General features: G+C 34.4%; 1 protein-coding gene across 3 annotated transcripts in view; it reads right to left on the reverse strand.

The window, feature by feature from the left end:
• Positions 1–340: 340 nt before the first annotated feature.
• The window catches only part of FAM184A (family with sequence similarity 184 member A), a 50,303-nt gene continuing 31,729 nt past the window's right edge, over positions 341–18,914 (reverse strand). The window contains exons 10-17 of one of the 3 annotated variants that reach the window (XM_084283897.1): positions 18,142–18,295; positions 13,432–13,559; positions 10,842–11,026; positions 10,207–10,353; positions 7,806–7,923; positions 6,987–7,091; positions 2,793–2,992; positions 341–1,086 (exon numbers count right to left, since the gene is read on the reverse strand). In XM_084283897.1, the coding sequence (XP_084140023.1) occupies positions 1,005–1,086; positions 2,793–2,992; positions 6,987–7,091; positions 7,806–7,923; positions 10,207–10,353; positions 10,842–11,026; positions 13,432–13,559; positions 18,142–18,295 (1,119 nt within the window). In that variant the 3' untranslated portion in view covers positions 341–1,004. The remainder of the gene's footprint in view (positions 1,087–2,792; positions 2,993–6,986; positions 7,092–7,805; positions 7,924–10,206; positions 10,354–10,841; positions 11,027–13,431; positions 13,560–18,141; positions 18,296–18,914) is intronic. The other 2 variants (XM_084283898.1, XM_084283899.1) reach the window with 2 other exon arrangements.

Here is an 18,914-nt window from a genome sequence, read left to right on the forward strand (position 1 = left end):
AGATTAGTTTTAAGACAAGAAAACCCTTTAATATAGACAATTGAAGGTAATTCAGTTCTCAAGATCTGTATGTGTAATAAGTAGAACTGGGAAAAAGTTGTTTTGTTTTTTTTTTGTAGGCTTTTTTTTTTTTCAGACATGATTTTTATCCAAAGCAGGACTTCATGCTCAAAATGTAGATTCTTGATTTATGCAGAGATACTTAGTACATAGTATTCTAAAGGTTTCAAGCATTTGTTTTTGTTAGTATTAATAAAATAAATACATAATCTGTGAATCCAGTTTCTGCTTAAACTCAATGATAAAGTTATAAAGTTTTAGATTATAACTAGAGGGCAAAGTCTCAGAAGCAGAAGTTAAGAAGTCAAAACCCCTGCCCCAATGAACAGTATCTGTTTTGTTTTTATGGTCTCGTCAAAATCACTCTGCTCTGAAGGCTAGCAGCTACACTGATTTTGATTTATTTCACATTCTTCCTTTGAAATGTTAGAAAAAAGGCTTTTAAATGTTAGAAAGAGGAGAGTTTTTAAAATGCTAACATAATAGAATTGGGATGGATTAAACATACCTTGCCCAAATTGGAGAGAGAGTGAGATATATATATTTTTTCCTTTTACAATTTAAATTGTATTTATAACAACCATGCGATTTTTTCTAGGGGGGGAAAGCCTTACCTGAAATCAAAGAAAACATTTATAGGAAAAAGGGGGAAAGCATTATGTTTGTTCTACCAAAATTTATTATGTTGTACTTACAAAGTTTAAAGGTTCTTCCATTTTAAATAAAAATAATAGTTATAATTACACACATTATATAGTACCATGTCAAGTGATTCCAACAAATATCACATGAAATACAGTGCATTTTCAAATCAGAAAGACAAATACTTTCTCATTCACAGTGTTTGACAAATTACAGGAAAGCTTGTTCACATGAGGGTTTACTTAAGGTCATGCTCTGATAAACAGTCCACGTCACGCTGTGCCACAAGAACAAATCATCTCTCAGAATGTGAAGTATCGGGCAAACCACTCCTGGCGTTGTGGATCTGGTGAAGCCACTGGTGAAGCATCAGTCTGAGGAGGGCTAAATTCATAGAAAGAAAAAAAATAATTAACCCACAACTAAACAGAGTACCAAAGTTAGGAGGAAAAAACAACAACAACAACAAAAAAAAACAACACAAAATATAGCCTGGTTTTCCTTGGATTAATCATCAGTGTGCCTCTGGATATGATTTAATGTCTCCCTACAGAATCTGTGATCATCCACTCCATTGGAGAGCATCAGCAGCACAGACAAGTCAGTTCAGCAGCCACATTACAGGGTGGGCAAATAATACTTTGGGAAATGGAATTTAAAATCTCATAAACAGACGTGTTTTCAGAAGAATAAAAAGGGTTTTCTTGGAAAAGTGTGACTGTACAAGGTCCTCTTTTAGCATCCTTTTCCTGTGGCAAAGTTAATTTTCAGAAATATGATGCAAGCATCATATTCATAGACATGTGCTCACAGAGACTGGTTGGCAACTGAACAAAAATACAGACTGTTTTAATACTTTACACTGATCACAAGTATCACTTGCATTGTTGTTCATGCACACATTTAATATTTGATAATATGCTGGGAAAAACAAGATTTGATTCTCCTTTGAACCATTAAAATCCTTATTAAATAATCAAGAGCAAAATTAATTTGATTTAGATCTAATTATACAATTAAGCTCCTTTATCAATAAAAATCCATAATAAAAAATCCCTACTGTATTACTGGATAATACAAAGCACAAAACATTTTGGAATGGAAACTCCAGCATCACAGTCCACGAGTTCATGCACATGCATATTATAGATACCTGACCACAGTCATGCACATGACATGCACAGGAAAAAGTAAACTTACTTAACTTTTTTAAAGATTGTTTTCTTGCCATAAACTGTTTTTACTCATCTATTTTATATTCTATTATTTTTTTCCTTTTATAATAAGTAATTGCTAGGTATGTGGCCTTTCACGTTAAACCAAAAGAAAGCATCAACAGGCAGGTGCGAATTGGTAATTCTGTACATCACTTTAAGCTGCCAACTTGGAGGCAAAAGATCAGTACCTATTAAACACAGGATACAGCACTTCTTCAGTGCCTTTAATATGTGTAGCCACATAAAGCAAAACAATTAAAATGCTACCTCTAAGAAACCATTTTAAAGTTAATAATTTACTGTATGAATTTATGAATTACTTTAGACTTCAATGCTGATTTTAACTACCAGAAGCTCGGCATTAAGCACCCAAGCGTGTACGTTTCCTGTTTTGGTAGTAAAATCACCTATGAAACAGTTTGATATTGGTGGGGAAAGGGGAAACACAAAACATTCATGTAGCACAGAGAAGAGTTTTCTTACATAAAACCATCATCACGCAATACTGAATAAAAGAAATTCTGTGCTGGTATCACTTCCTAAATGACAATCAGCAAATAACACAAACATTTAGAACAATTGTTCATATATGTAAACAATTGGAAGCACATGATTCTGTTAAGGTATCTAGAGAGGTTTTCAAAGTTCAGGGTTTAGGAAAAAGTGAGAGAATACTTCATGTTTCAACAACGTCTACAATAAAAAGGAATACTATAAAGAGGTTACAAATATTATGTAAAAATTGAAAATTCATAATAGCACTTGTACCTCTGAAAGGTTCGTAAAGCAAGTGGGATTCGGCTCAGTACAAAAGCAAAATTTTCCTGAGTTAAGAAAAGAAAAAGAAAAAAAGATTGGTGAGGCAGTGCTCACCTCAAAAACGTCTTGGGCTCTTTGGGTGGTATTGGCTGTGGCAGTGGTTTGCTGCTGTTGAACTCAATATCGTGGATGGGTGAGTTGGGAATGGGGTCCAGGCGGTTAGGATGTCCATTGCCCACTCCGCTAGATTCCAGAGCACTTAGATTGGGAACACTCACAAACCTGTTTGTTGATTTATCGTTCTTCTTCTTTTGCTGCATTAAAAATAACAAATGTAAGGAAGGTGCCAGGACAGATGAGGAGATTTGCAAATTTAGGATTTTATTTATTTATTTATTTATTTATTTTTATTCTTTTTTTTGTGGTGTTATTTTTCTGGGGCTAAGGGGCAGGATAGGAAGGAGAGCAACTGGAATGGACTGGATTTTTTTTTTCTTATAGTAGTTTTACTGTTTTCTTTGACCAGAACTGACCACCACAAACTTCACACATTTCTAATCAAGTTGATTAAGTTATTAAGACTTAGTGTAATAATCAACAAGTACATGATTTTTAAATATCTTCCAGTATAACATGTTGCTCTATTCTAAAACACTTAAGATAGTAAGTTTTCCACCAAGGTTTTGTTAAACCTTTCATCTTTACTTATTTCTTTTCTTAGTATTAGTGAAACAGCTCTCCTGCCAAATATAATTACATGAAATTTCAGTGATGAAAAAAGTACATCTCTGAAACAGGGTTCACCGTATTACCGAGGCACATTTTGGTCAGTAAAACTTGGAACCTAGAAAAGCAGCTACATTTCTTTAAATGCAGTTATGCCCTTACAGTAAGCATTATAGCAATCCTGCTGAAGATGAAAATAATACTGTGTGAGAGTTCAGATGCTCAAAAAAAAGCCAGGCTGGTAAAGCTGCTACAGCTAACACTTCTAAACACCAGATGGCACAAGTGAACCTTCTTCCTTTCTTAATACTGCTGATAGTATTCAGGGGACACAAAATACTGAAGAACTTTATTTCGATTTCACTGTTTTACTCTCCATAACACATCATACTAAGGAATGAGTATTTATCCTCTGTGCTCTTATACATTTTCATGCAGAAAAATGGTTCAAATAGTTCTCTAGGTCTTCAAAAATTACTGTGACAATGCCATGTGTGTTTTCTGACTTCTATTCAATATTCCATGTCAACAACAAAACTATTAAGAAAACACCCTATTTACAAAAATAAGATTAATCTATTCTTGTGAATTATCTATTAATTGAGTACATAATAAAAACTTTCAAAAGAAGAGCTGCTCTATTCATGGGTGGCCTACAGTTCAAATGGAGACAGTCTTGCTATTTGTTTGTTTGTACTCTTCTGTTTAGCTCCCTGCTATCTGATTTCACTACTTGACCTCTTCAAAGTTGAAAGGTGCAAATACTGCTCTGTAGGCCAGTGGTGCATGTGCTTGTCAAACTAAGAATGAAATATAATATATTGAACAGAAAGCTATACTAGAAAAAAAAAAAAGTTTTTTGTTTTGTTTTGTTTTTAAATCACAGAATCACACAGAATCACACAGAATTTCTAGGTTGGAAGAGACCTCAAGATCATCGAGTCCAACCTCTGACCTAACGCTAACAGTCCCCACTAAACCATATCCCTAAGCTCTACATCTAAACGTAGAGGAAGGCCATCACAGAGGAAGGCCATTAGCTGTAAAAGATTAAACTAAAATCATCCTGAACACTGTACTTCCTCAGGCTGAATGGAAAAATAGTTTGCTAAAAGTAACCAAATGTATGTAGAACACACCTGCAAGGTAATACACACTGTAATTAAAACTGTGTATAGCACACACTGTAGTTAAATCTGCACTTCACAATGGGCTCATTTCTGGACAGTGTATTTATCTATATAAATACTTTGAAAATACTGTAGTTTGTATCTTATTTTCTATAAAACTCTACACTTCCGAAGCCGTCAAATCTAGAGAATCTAAATTGTGTGTATTGTTGCTATGGAATTTATGCAAAGTATTACAAAACCGCAGATCTACCAATGAAAGACTAAACAGATCCACTGCATAAACTTGAAAAAAGCTCTAATAAATACTGCAATGGTTGTAATTTTGTATTAATATGCAAAGCATATAGTAACTCATAAATTCTGTCATTTTATTATTTCAAAGATAATAAAATTTTCAGTTTGTAATTCATTCTCCAATAACATAGCATGTGCTTTGATAAAGTAACATGTTCCACAATTCATGAAATGAGAGATCAAAATGTTCTGGAATATAAGACTGTTTCAAAGTCTTACGGATTTTAAGAGCTAGAAACATATGATAAAAGTATATGAATTTTCTTTAGGGAAATCTGATGTTGAAGTACTTTTCCCAAACAATTCAGACTTCACACAAAACACAAAGTTATATACTCAAGGGTTAAATTTCACATCTTTAAAATGAAGTGGTTCAGACAAGCTTCCAAAATTTTCAAACAACCTTTCACACAAAGACAAAGCATTCAGATCAGTTTGGGCCTAGCAGAGACAACACCAGGACTGCTAAGTTCCTTTATGCAGACATTCATATGAGTTAGGTACCAGCAGGTAAGCTTGTCAGAGCTGCTGGACTCCTGAAAAATGTCGGAGAGTGTCGACAATTTGTTGAGTTTGTGGAGAACTGAGAAATACTCTCATCTGATGTGAAACCATAAGATTAGCTAAATAACACAGCCTGATCTCTTAAATGACAGAGACAGACCTTCTTTTACACAGTGACATCCTATTCGTTCTGCCCAACCTGCTTCCTTGATAACCAAACAACTCGATCTTAGGTAAAATTATTCCAATGTCAAAGAACCCTGAATTGTGCAAGAACTACTTTGCTTTATTTGGTATATCTTTATTTTTTCCCATACTGTCTGTACTTGTGGCAATCTGAGTTTCTATATATAATCTTCATAACTGACATGGTTGTGAACAACATAGCCTAGAGAACTTCAGAGAGTGATTCTGCACACCCTATATAGAGTAGATACCTACTCTATGCTCAAGTCTGTTGCAAGCTTCATTAATGAGATATCCCTTGGCTCTAACAGGAATTTAGACGCACAGTGCACATGTAGATACTAGCATGCAGACATATAAATTAAGGCATCAATACTGAACTGAATCTCAACCGAAATTTTTTTGTTACCCATTTCCTGAACGCATAAAGGATGTTTCGACTCCAACTGTTCTCTGATACCTGCGTGAGCTTGTTTAGCTCCAAAGTGGACCTCACAGCTGGGAAAAGTCCCTTCCCTTTCCATGCAGGTGAAATAACCTATGGATTATTACAAGGAAGAAGGAAATGTCAGAGGACTCATTCTTACTGCTAAAGTGATGGAAAGAGACAGAATGAAGGTACCCAACTGCAGACTATTCTTCATGTAGGAATGTTGCTGGCTTTTTAAGTGACAGGGAGGCTACTACGCCTGTTTGTACAGTAGCCTCCATTGGTTGCTGTTCACCAGGATGGAGAGAATTGGAAAAGGCTGCTACTGAAGTGTTTTTGCTCATATAGGATGCAACAGTAACTCAGAAGGTTGGAGGCTGACTTCTATCTCCTACCGCCCTTACACTCCATACCCAGTTTGTCACTCCAATTCTCCATTATTAGTCTGTCTTTTTCTACTCGGACTCATTTTATGCTCTCCTCATACTTTTCTTCTTCCTCTTTTCACCCCTATTCCTTTTCTTTAGTGTCCCTGCTCCGTCTGTGTTTCTAGTGGTCTTATATCCTGAGCACCATCTGCAAAATAAATTTGTCCTTGCATTTTCCATAATAACCAATAAAAATCATTTGAAAATAAAGCTGATTGAGGATGTTACCATTCTCTATTATATATATGCTATATATTATATATATGAGGACGTTACTATTCTCTATTATATATATTATATAGTGACATATATATGTCACTATTCTCTATTATATGTATGTCCTCTGTAGGGTCACTTTTCTGTTTTGACTTCAGAGTTTTGTGAGAAGGAACTGTGTTTTATGTTATATATACATGTACATAAGAAACAAATATGTACACAAAAATCAGGAGAGACAAATGGAAACATGATGTTCCTTGTTTTAAACATGTCACTCAGTAAAAAAAAAGTGATATATGTACATACGCACACACATTTCTTTTTTTTACTATATGCTAACTTTAGATTTCTTATTTCTCACTTTAGCAGTGAAGCCCATGAAACATACCTTCACCAATGGATTAATAACACCAACATTTGGGCTTGCATTAAACACTTTGTTGTAGTTAGTCTCCCTGTTAACTAGCTCCAGCTGATAGAACTTTTTGTCCTCCTAAAAAGAAGAACAAATAGAAACTTCTTTTTATGCATTCTCAATCAGTTAGTGGCCAAATCTGCCTAGAAAGTGATCTCAAATAAATTTATGCTTACATTTTTTAAAGGAACTGATATTTCTAAAAACTACATTTCATGTTTTGTATATTATTATATGTAAATACTAAATAATTTCTATTTATGCAGTTCTGTTGTACATGTTGTAAGAGAGTGAGTATAGCTCATTGGATTATACACTGGTAAGGATACAGTATAGTTGACTTCTGATCTCTAGTTACTTTGAACTTTCCTCATTCCTTCTTGCTTCTGAATTAGGATCTAATCAGACTAATCTGAGCAAGGCTGCTGAAGTGTGAGTTTGAGAAACTCAGTGCATCAGGAAATTGGAAACCTTCTTAAAAAGCTCATAGAAGAGACCATTTCTTATTTGGCTTACATGGCTCACTTCTTATTCCAAGATTGCAAATAGGATATGTCTGATCAAGGTCATACTGCAATATTTTTTGTAATAATGTATTATGCTTGATTGTACAAAACTCTTTGCATCTAATTAGTTTTACTATTATGAGGCACTGGAACCACAGGAATAATGTATTAAAGAATACAAATACATGCTATCAGCATTGGCTCTTTAATGAATTTTGTACACTTCATATTAGATTAACATTTATGCCTGTCAAGATATTAAACCAAGAGAGCATAAAAGTCTTACAATCAATTTCTTTATGAGTTGGTCCCGCTCTGCAATTAGGTCTTTCAGTTCTGAGATAAGCTGCAAGTCTTCTGGTCTCGATTCTCTGTTTTTATATTTTTCTTCCATTTCTTCTAAACTTTATAGGAAAGAAAAATACCCCCTTTAGTCTGATCCAGTGTTAAATGATGAGCGAATAAAGTCAAAACTTTGATTTGTATAAAAGAGATTTCAAAGAATAAAAACAGAAGATCATTTTCTTTTCTCTTTGAAGTTAGTTAATTCTATATTAACACTGAGCTTTGTCTAGTTAAAATAAATAAATAAATAAATAAATAAATAAATAAATAATCTTTGCTACAGTAAGTGAAATTTTTTGCAAAATTCTAAAATCCTAACATCCCTCTTGTACATGCAGTATTAGTTCTTTGAAAAGAGGCCTCTTGGAAGCCAGACTGAAAACAAGGCACTCAAAAAAAAAAAAGTGGACAGTAGAACTACAGCAGACATAGCTGAGACTGGTTATAACATATAATAAAAGAACTACATTGCTTTATATTTAATAATAATGTAAATTTTAAAAGCTGGCAATTGACTTTCTTAGTGAATAAACCAAACAATATCATTTTTCTTTTAATAGGTGACTACTCTGAATAAAGACGCATGCTTATAATACTGGATGCTGGCACCATCTTCCTCAGTTCAAGTGGAACATAATGGGACAAAGATATCCAAGAACACCGAAGACTAACAGGTAACTAACTCCTCTCCACAAAAGCAACTTAGTACCATTAGAGTTGAAATAAAGGAATGAGCTGCAAAAGAAAAGCAATAAAACCTGGATATTAGGATATGTGAATTAAAAGAAATGCCACAATTGATAAATGCTTGAAAAAAAAAAAAAAAAAAAAGGAAGAAATCTGAAATGCCTAGTGGGAAAGCATTAAAGGAGAGAAGTGAAATAAGCCAACTGAGAGGGGAATCGTGCAAGTAACTGCATAAATCTCCTTGTTTCTTTTTAAAGAACAAGTTTTGAAGACACACAATAATTTCAAATGTCTGTGTATCTGTGAAACAGACACAATGTTCATGATGCTAAACATAGTTCTAAAGGAAACTACTCAAATACTTGTCTCACATATTCAGCATTCATATAGATCAGAGTACCAAGTTTCAGAAGAGATCCAGGTGAAAAAAATATTCCTAAGGAAAAAACTATGAATTTAAGGTGTCTTAGCTCAAACTTAATTCCACAAGTAAATTTGACTTTGTGTTGCAAATGAAAAAACAGTGCATATTAAATTATAGCCTTCAAACAACCTGTAAATAACTTGAGGAGATTATGTAATCTATTTATATAAAACATTACAAATATGAGCAACATGACTGTTTTTATTTGCAGAAAATGCCTTTGACTCAGCAGAACAGCAATATGCTCTGCTGGCTTAATTTCCGTGTATACATTTTATGCTAGGTTAAGCTATTGCATACAGATCCCCAGAGTATAATACATAGTTACGCACAGCTGTCATGCATGCGTATGATTACGAGGGAGTAAGAACTAGAATTTTATACTCGATTATTGACACTCTTGGAGTGCTCATATTGTTAAGACAGAATTAGATGCATTTAGGTTTTACTGTCCATTATTAGTTGTTATTTACTTGGAGGAATTTCCTATCATATAGTTAGAACCAGTTATTCTCTCTGCCATACAATTTGTGCTGCACATACAAATCCCTCGGTGACCACTTTGTGTCAGGAAGCTCTCAATGCCCTATGGAGCGTTAGCAAGAAACATTGGGTTGCAGACCAAATGGGCTACATCACAGACACAGATAAAGAATGAAGATCATGGAAGACAAGAAAACTCTGGCTAGACAACATATTACCACACCACTCCTGCCCTGACATAGTCTAACCCCAGGTGACATTTTGACTCAGAAACATCATAAGTATTCTATTAAACTTATATAATCTATTTCAGACACTAATTTTCCTAGGTTTCCTAGCAAACCTGAAGCTGTTTGCAACACTAATTTGGTATAATCAAGCTTCTAAATAGCTAATATTGTACTTATTGTACTAGTTTTAAACTTGCTGAAGAAACTTTTGTATTCTCAAAAATATGCATTAATGTTTGAGAAAAAAATATTTTATTTTTTTTAAGAACAGCACATATTTAATATCTTTCCTCCTTGAAAATTTTTGGTCTCAAATCACTAACAATTATCTTGGTTAATTCCCCTAAGGCTTACAACAATTGTGTTGTCCAACAAATACAGCAATAGGCCTCATATTTCAGTAAGGTTTTTGTACTGTTGCACCTCTGCAGTATCTTCAGTGACTTATGGACATCAGAATGAACTAATGTTGACTCAAATGCAGCTACATACAAACTTTTTAATGCAACAAAACTTACGAAACTTGTAAAGCTGAATTAATTTCCTTGAGCAGCTCTTGGGTCTTATTAAAATCTGCCAGCATACTTTGTTTCTCTCTGATGTGATCTGCTGCCAAGACATCCAGCTCTTTCTCATGTTTCTTGCTTAAATCTTGCTCATGCATCCTGTTTAATTTATTTTTTGTTAAAAAAAGAGTTATTCTATAATCAGACTGATTTGTTCATCATGAATTTCTGCTATGCTTTTAACGGCTTTTACAAAATACCAGACAACACAGAAAGGAATTATTCTTCAAAACCCACTACTTACTGTCCTCCAATCTTCTAGCTTATTTCATCGAATATGCGTCTCCTTTAATGCTTTTTTATTTTTTAATAAACAAGCATAATGAATTTTTAAAAAAAAAAACAACCACACTTGAGCAGACTGTTGTTAAAATATGCCAAAGTGTGTAACTGAAATGCAGCTTAACTGTATGGTAATATTCACTAACTGTACCAGTAATGGGCACAGCTTCTTATGAAGAAAACTAAATGGTATATACTGCCCCTTGATTAAAAGGATAAATTAAAAGCTGCAAATGATAAAATATTTTAAGTAAAACAATATGTGAGACAATAAGTGTTTGAGTTCAGAATGGAAAAATTCATACCTGATCTGTTGGTTAGATTCACTGCGTATTCTAAGAACTTCTTTCCCTTTAAACTCTAGTTCCTTGGTCAATGCACTTATATTGTCATGAAGATGCAGAATCTCTTTGTCCAGTTCAGCTATATGATGGTCTCGATGTCTCAGTTCATCTTGGAGGTCTGATATTCGGCATAAAAATTCTTTCTCCTATGACATAAGTAGCAGCAGCAAAAACTATTTAGACTTGCCTCTCAAAAGCACGATACTTGTTTTCAGAAGACAACAGCTAAGCAGAATTTTTTGTTCAATATATTTTTTCTTTTTCTTTTTTTTTTATGCTGACACAAATTACAATTAAAACTTAAGAGTTGTTTTTTTTTTTTTTCTTGTGTGCAAGTACAGCTAACAATGTAATCAAAGTTATGTAACAAGTAAACATTTGTCAGAGAATTTAAAGCATTGTCATTGCCTGATAAAGTTTGTGTATTTCACTACATTTTCCTTTTGCCCATACATACAACAACAAAAACAACTACTACAAAGAACTATGGGATTGGGAATTTAGGAATTTCTACCTCTTGAACATACAATGTGGGGAAGCTGAAGGAAAATCATATCTGTTTTTCCCCTCACAACCCCATACAATGGGATGAAATAGTGTAAGATGTATGCACTGTGCCCATAAACACTATAATTCAGAAGTCTCTAATGCACATACAAATACAAGGGTCAGAAATATCTCACAGCACAATACACGTCGTACAGCCCATCTATGTAAATGTTTGCACTTACATGTGTTGGTTTTTGGTTTGTTGTAATTTCTTAGTATAAAATATCACTTAAAATGCCCCTAATGTGTGGTTTTAGTTTATATAATATTTACTTTGTGTCCAATAAATCAATAAAAGTCATTCTTTTCGCTTAAGAAATTCCAATCCAGTTAACATCTGGAAAACTTATCTGGATCCAATCCCAATGGTTTTGATAACGTTTACAACCAGTTTGCAAAGAATAAGATAAACCTTTTTCAGGGTTTTCCATTCCCATCTATCCCACTTCTTACAGTTGCACAATAATTAATATCATAATAATAAAAACCTTGCTTTTTGTGCAAATAGAATAAAAGCAAAGATTTTGAAGTAGTTTTATGTATAATTGTGTTTTGTGCCTTTATGCACCCAGGAAACACAAACATATCCTAATGCACAAATATTATTGTATATCCTTAAAAACAGAGTTTTAAAAATAACTCTCTTCCTCCCCATAGAAAGCCTATATTAAAGCTGTATGAAAAAAAAAAAAAAGGAAAATAAAAAAGTTATGAAAAGTTATTTAAGAAAAATGTTATGTCCACATATTTAAATATTTCAAAAATTAGCAAATAAAATCATCCCATTCTCATGTCTCTGCATCTTGTTCATCTGACTCTGTAAAGTGATAGGCATCCCAATGCATGAAAAAACAAGTGATTGCTTTGCCTTCAGTATAGCTGAAGTATGTACCTAACTGCTTACTGTGCTGAAGTCAAAAGTACAAGGCATTTGGTTGGATCAAACACATGCTCTTAAATTTTAATTTGGTTTCTTACATCCTCCGTGGGTGTCTCTAAGCTTAAACAGGACATTGAAACTACATCCTATTAAATACTCCATGTTTTCTTTCATTGTTGCTGACAGCACCACATTTTTGCCTGTAGTGATCATGCTTTCAAACCCATAAAGACACAAGGAACATGGGAGGGAAAAATAAATAAATAAAAAAGGCTCATCCTTGAATGTCATGCTGTAAAGGCTATATCCAATCAAACATTTCCTCTATTAACCTACTTGTAAGTCACTCCACTTCGCTGGTACTGGACTATTAGTAAGTGAATCCTGAAAAGCCTATTCTGTATGCAGATGAAGAAATTTCTTTGTTCTCTACTTTTCAGGAGTCTGTCTTCCTTTCAAATAGAGATGAAGCTTTAAATTTTAGTTTCTAGTGGAAAAACTGATTCTGTATAACATGAAAAATTAAAGATATAAGTGAAAGAATCACTTGGTTGATGAAAACAATTGTAATCCTTACTAGCTTTAGGAGTTTTGTTTTTACATATGAATTTGTTAGGTCTTCTCTACTTTCTTCAGAAGCTAATTTATCTTTTCCAGTTTGGTGCTGAAAATAAAAGATACTGAGCTACATTTTTGTTTGAAGCAATAATTTGACACCATATCACTTTGGTGTTGGAGAGAAGTAGTTTTTTTTGTTTGTTTGTTTGTTGTTTTTTTCTTTTTTCTTTTTAAGTCCTGCTGGCCACTGAGGACAAGTAGAATTTTGCAGGAATCAGCACTTTCCCCCCAAGGCAAGTCAGTTTGCTCCAAGATGGCTGCACAACTCTAAATGGAAACTGCCTTGATATGACAGCCTTTACTAAGCTTCTAAAGAAGTTTGCTGAAGGAAGAAAAAGCTAAGCAAAAAAATTTAGGTTAACTGGTAGGGATGCATTACCTGCTGGTGCTGGCTGACTTTCAAAGAGTAAATTCCTCCTTACATTTCCACAACAGTTATTGCCTCCAGCTAATAGAAAACAAACACTGATTATTTTACAACAAGTTGCCAGCAATGCCTCCTACCTGTCTTCTGCCAAGTTCTATGCTTCTTTCAAGCTCCATTTTGGCAGCTACCAGTTCCTGTTGATGGTTGTGCCTTAGTTGGTCAATTGCTGCTGCATGTTGATGATTTAGCTCTGAGCGCAAGGAAGCTAGTTACCGTGAACAAAAAGAAAAGCTTATTTTGCAAATATTTACTCTTAATTAACAATAACAGTCCAGCTCCTTCAAGTAGTGCCACTGACCTAACACACACTGCTTATATTAGCCACATGAAACTTCTGTTGAATAGGCTGATCGCATTCGAGCTCCACAGCCACGAAGGTTTAGACAGACTTGGATTTATTGAATATTAAAATACGAGCTACTAGAATATACCTTAGAACGATGGTTTCTGTATCCCTTCTTCAAAAGCATGGCCTATTATGTAAAAGTATTTATAGCCGGATTTGAAAATGGGATCAACTTTTCCAAATGTGAGTACTTGAGTATTCATTTTTGCAAATGGGTTTTATATGTGCATATTCAACCATCTATACATACACACGTTGGAAGCTTCTGCAGAAGGAAACTGATGAGACCATTTTAAAGAACAAGTCTCTAAATGAAATCTATCATGAATTCTTATTTGTGCGTGCCACTGTTCCTTCTGGTATTTTAATAAAATCTCCCTAACTACAGTGCCTTGGGCACCTCATGATCTTAACTATGTTTGCTCTCCTGATACTACTGAAGGTGGGGAATGATTCATTCTTATTCCAGTTTTACAGAGGGGAAAGAAAACGAGAGATGAAGTGTCTTCCCTTAGAAGAAGTCTGTTGTAGAACAGGAATTCCCCTTTCTTCAGGCAAAGTCAAGACCTTACCCATTAGATTATTTGTCCTTTGGACTACATTTCACTTATATTTTTCTTCTAATACTTACCTTTTCAATTTTGGGTGAGAATTAGTTATTAAATACAAATAGCGTCACTGATTATGATAACAAGTTTGTCAGTATTAAGAGGAAAGAACTTTTCTCCACTGATATTTTAATTATCTGTCACCGACATTCCATATGCCAGATTATTACTACTTCTGTATTAAAATTTTCCTGATGTCATTCACTCTCGTGTTAAATGTTCCTTGTCATTAATTTATATCTTTCAAATATTTCATTATTCTTGTATATTTTCTTATACCTCCATAATTACTGTCCACTTCTTTTTATATTTTCAGTGTTCTTGTTTACCAGATTTTGTGACTTGCATTTTTCTCCGTCACAGATTAAATCAGATTAAAAGCGAGATTTATGTTTTTTCTAGATTTTAAGAGAATTATTTCCTCTACCTTAGTGACATCCTTGGCTAGATGCATGCTAAGCTTTTACTGTCAATTGGAAGTGAGGATGAAATGATGTTTTTCAGCTGCAACACTTGCCTTTCTACTTAGGAATCATTCTGTTTTAGAAAAAATCACTTTGCATCAGCTTCCCCTGCACTTTACATAATTTTGATATAATCCTCAACTCAACTTTCTCATTCAGTTCATGTATTTTTAAAATTCTTGTATTTATAAAATCCCATATTTATTAAATTATCATTTTGCTGCTATGATACGTCAGCTACCTTTTAAAAACATTTTGAGACAAGCAGTATTCCAACAATTCACAGACAGAGGATGCATAATCAGACTCCATCTAAATTCCTACATGAGCGTGACTTATTAGGCATCTCAGAATGTGAAAAGTTTTGAAAGATAGAGCATAACAATGACCATACTGTCATAGACCAAAGGTCTACCTTGTCCCGAATACAACAGCAGATCCCTAAAGAAAAGCTTGAGCATAGGCAAGCACGTAATGATACTGCCTGAAAATACATTTGTAGTTACCAACAATTTAGATCTCAGGGACATTTCCGAATCAAAGGTTTGTCTTATTTTTAATAGCCCTCAATGTATTTTTTTTCCCCACAAACTTGTCCAGTTCATTCTGAAAGCACTCTAAAATGTCCTCTGGTATAGAATTCTACAGGTCCATTCCACATTGTATGAAAAAGTACATTATTTTGTTTTAACTTTTGCTAGGTTTATTGAATAGCTCCACTTCTCAATTGGAGAACCAACAAATTAAACAGAATGATCACTCTTCATTTACTCACTGAAAATTGGTTTCAGCTCCACAGAACAGACACAGTGTGTGTAGCCACCCAGTGCTGCTTTAACTGGGAAAGAACTGCTCTGTGCAGTAAACTGTTATACAAGAGAGAGGCACCAGCACCATCATCCTGAATAGAACTGCCTGTGGGTTCTGTGCTTTCCGAGCAATACCTACCCAAGTAAATTATAACAGGAGCTTGCCTGTCAATACTGGGGGTGGAAGGCCGTCTCAGAGACCCTTGAGTGTGAGAATCTGCTTTGTAGGTAGGCTCGGGCAGGTAACAGTCATTGAACTGCTCACCTCTGCTCAGATAGAAGGCACTTCTACAAATACATGTACACACAGCATTTTTGGCACTAACTAAACTTTGCAAACAAACCTGAAACGTGTTTTTTTTTCTTTTTTTTTTTTTTCTTTTTTTTTTTTTTTTTTTCCTGTTTCCTCTCAAGAGATGGAGAGGTTAGTGTTTTGGAAACTATACTTCTCGGGACTATAATTCTGGATTTCAGTGTCTCACAGTTTCACTTAAATTAAGCTTCTACTCTTCATACACTTCGTGACTACAGACCTACATTTACAAAGGACTTATCTGTGAGAGGCGACTGCAAGTAATAATGTGACAGAGGATACAAAGTTACGCTTGTATGGCTACAAAGGACAGTGGTAGAAATACCGATGCAGAAACTAAATACCATCCAGATAAAACAATTACTCCTATTTGGTGGGAGTTCTCCTAAATACATTCTTCAGAAATCTTCTCCAGACAGTAAAATGATGTTAACTGGTCAAAACTAACCACAGTGTAAGTCCACTCCAAATAGTGGGTCAGGGACTGCAAACAAAAATAGACAGAAGTCCAACTTTGATGAGTTCCAACATCTAGCTGAAACTTCTCTAACTACAGGATGTCTCCTTTCTTTTTTTCTGGTAGAAAGACTGAGCTAAATGAAGTGGAACAGATGCTCAGGTGGTACAAGAAGATAGAGTTCTGGGAACAGAGACACTGACATGAGTGAAATTTTATTCAGATGTGCATTGTACAAGATAAGATGTTCGCTTTCTCAGAGGAGATATGTTTGTACCTCACCACAAAAAAAAAACACTGTATTCCCAGTGATAACTTCCTGACACATAACATGGACAAAGAAAGCAGGGGTTAGACAGAAAACATCAGTGAAATGTCACAGCCCTTAGAAAAACATTTCTTTCTACATATATTTAACTATTTGTTTTAAGGCTTATATCTACCATTTTTAGCTGCTGTTAACAAATAAAAAAGACATGCATGTCTTTTTTTGTTGTAGCTCTTTCTCTGCAGTGTTTCTAAAATTTGACTTTTCCTTCCTGTCTGAAAAGAAAATCCCTTCTGTTTACTTATCTCCTGCTTGGAGTGATGCAATTTATCTTTACTTTTTTGTTTGTTTTTTTCATGCTACCCTTGTAATTTCTACATTTCAGACTTCCAAAATGCCTCAACAGACATCCTCCTTGTCTTCTCTTCTGTATTTCCTGCTTCCATACTACCTTGTACTGCAGTCTTCTTGCCTTTGACATCAATGCCAGGTATCAGGCCACTCTTTCTACTTCTGTGAAGTTTCTTTCCGGAATTCCTCAATCCTCACCATTTTGTGTTATACCACTGTCGGTATTCTTTAAACCTTACCACTCACAGACATTTGTTTTCCTCCATAAAACCTTCTTTTACATGTGAAATGCTTGAAGTCTATCTACCAAGACATCTTCCTTGCCTCATTCCAATTCCCTTCCAAAACTGACTTGTGCTGTTTTTGTCAGTGGAAAAAGTGTGTGTGTGTGTGTGGGGGGGGTTGCTTAAATTTTAGATCCAGCAAAAACACAAAACTGTGAAGTATTCAAGTGTTGTGGAGTAGAAGCATGTTATCTCTGTCCTTTCTATAATTATCACATTATCTCATCTATCTATATGCATCTATCTTGCATATACTAGGTTATGTGTTCAAAGATCATAATTTGCTTGTGAATGCTTGCTTCCTTTTTCAAACACAAAAAATTGACATTTCATCTACATTATTAAGAAAATAAACAAGGAACAAACTCTTATAAAACTCTCATAAGTTTTCTTATGTTTTGTCTTATTTGTTTAAGGAATTGTTTCACATTCCTTAGCTTGAACCCCTTCTGCAGTACAAAATACAATCTAACCTGTAATTCAATGTATCAGTGTATTACCTGACTCAAATATTTATTTCCTATAGAGACAGAGTGCTAGGGATCATACTCCTAAAATCAATACACAAAGAAATCTAAGCAACTACCCTGCTGCTTCTATTCTATACTCTGTTAATTTCCAAAATATTCATTATGAAATTTCATTGCTTACTTCTTCCAAAAAAATTAAGAGTATGATTCTTGAAAGTGAACAATTTTGACTTACCTGTTAAAGCTTATACTGATTTTAAGAGGAACAATTAGGTCAAATTTGAATGACACCCAGATACACTACAGTGTTACAATACACATATGTACGTGTGTTTGTGTGCGTGCGCACGCACATGTAGACTTGTATGAGTAGAAATGCTGTTTTTGGACCCATCTGCAAATTTGAAGACAGTGTACCTAACATAGCTTTTCCTTCATCCTCCAGCTCAAATCGTAGAGTCTGAAGTTCCTGTTCCATCTCCAATTTGAAACCTTCCATGGCTTGTTTGTGTGTTTCTTTGAGTGCCTGAAGTTCTTCTGAATGCTTTTGTTGTAAACGTTCTTCTAATGCCTATGAAATACAAATGAACAAGATTAATTCTATAGCAGCCTAGGGAATTATAAAATATTAAACAACTGGCAGCAAAACAGACAAACAAAAACAAAAACAGGCACTGGCATACTCTAGAAATTACTACAAAAAGCACAGATATTGCTCATAGTTTCTTCTCTCACTACGTTGTCCTGCTACTATAATTTTTCAAGGTCTGCTGGTTATCAAGATTACCTGTGTTCAAAACAACTGTTCTGCTCACAGTTAGAAAACTTTAAAAACAAAAATAACAACAAAGAAACTATGTTTTTGTTTTTTGTTTTTTTTTTTTAAACTATGTTTACATGTTTATATTAGCTAACAATTAGACTAGACAGATCCATAGATGGGTCTACTGTACACATAAGACTTTTGGGAGTGTTTGCTCCCCAGTAACACCCATTTTTACTCCCCATTAATGTGTACTAAGCATAATGCTCCTGGAGTACATCGTCTTGTTTCATTTTGAACACAGTGAATGGAGCAAGTGCTCCAAGACAATTCTATGATGTGAACCAAGTATGTGGGGACAACTGGTATATTCATTGAAAAGGTACACCTCAGATTTGAACTGAAAAAAGACAAAACCATAAAGACA

Source organism: Netta rufina, assembly GCF_964035555.1.
Source record: "Netta rufina genome assembly, chromosome: 3".
Lineage (NCBI taxonomy): Eukaryota > Metazoa > Chordata > Aves > Anseriformes > Anatidae > Netta > Netta rufina.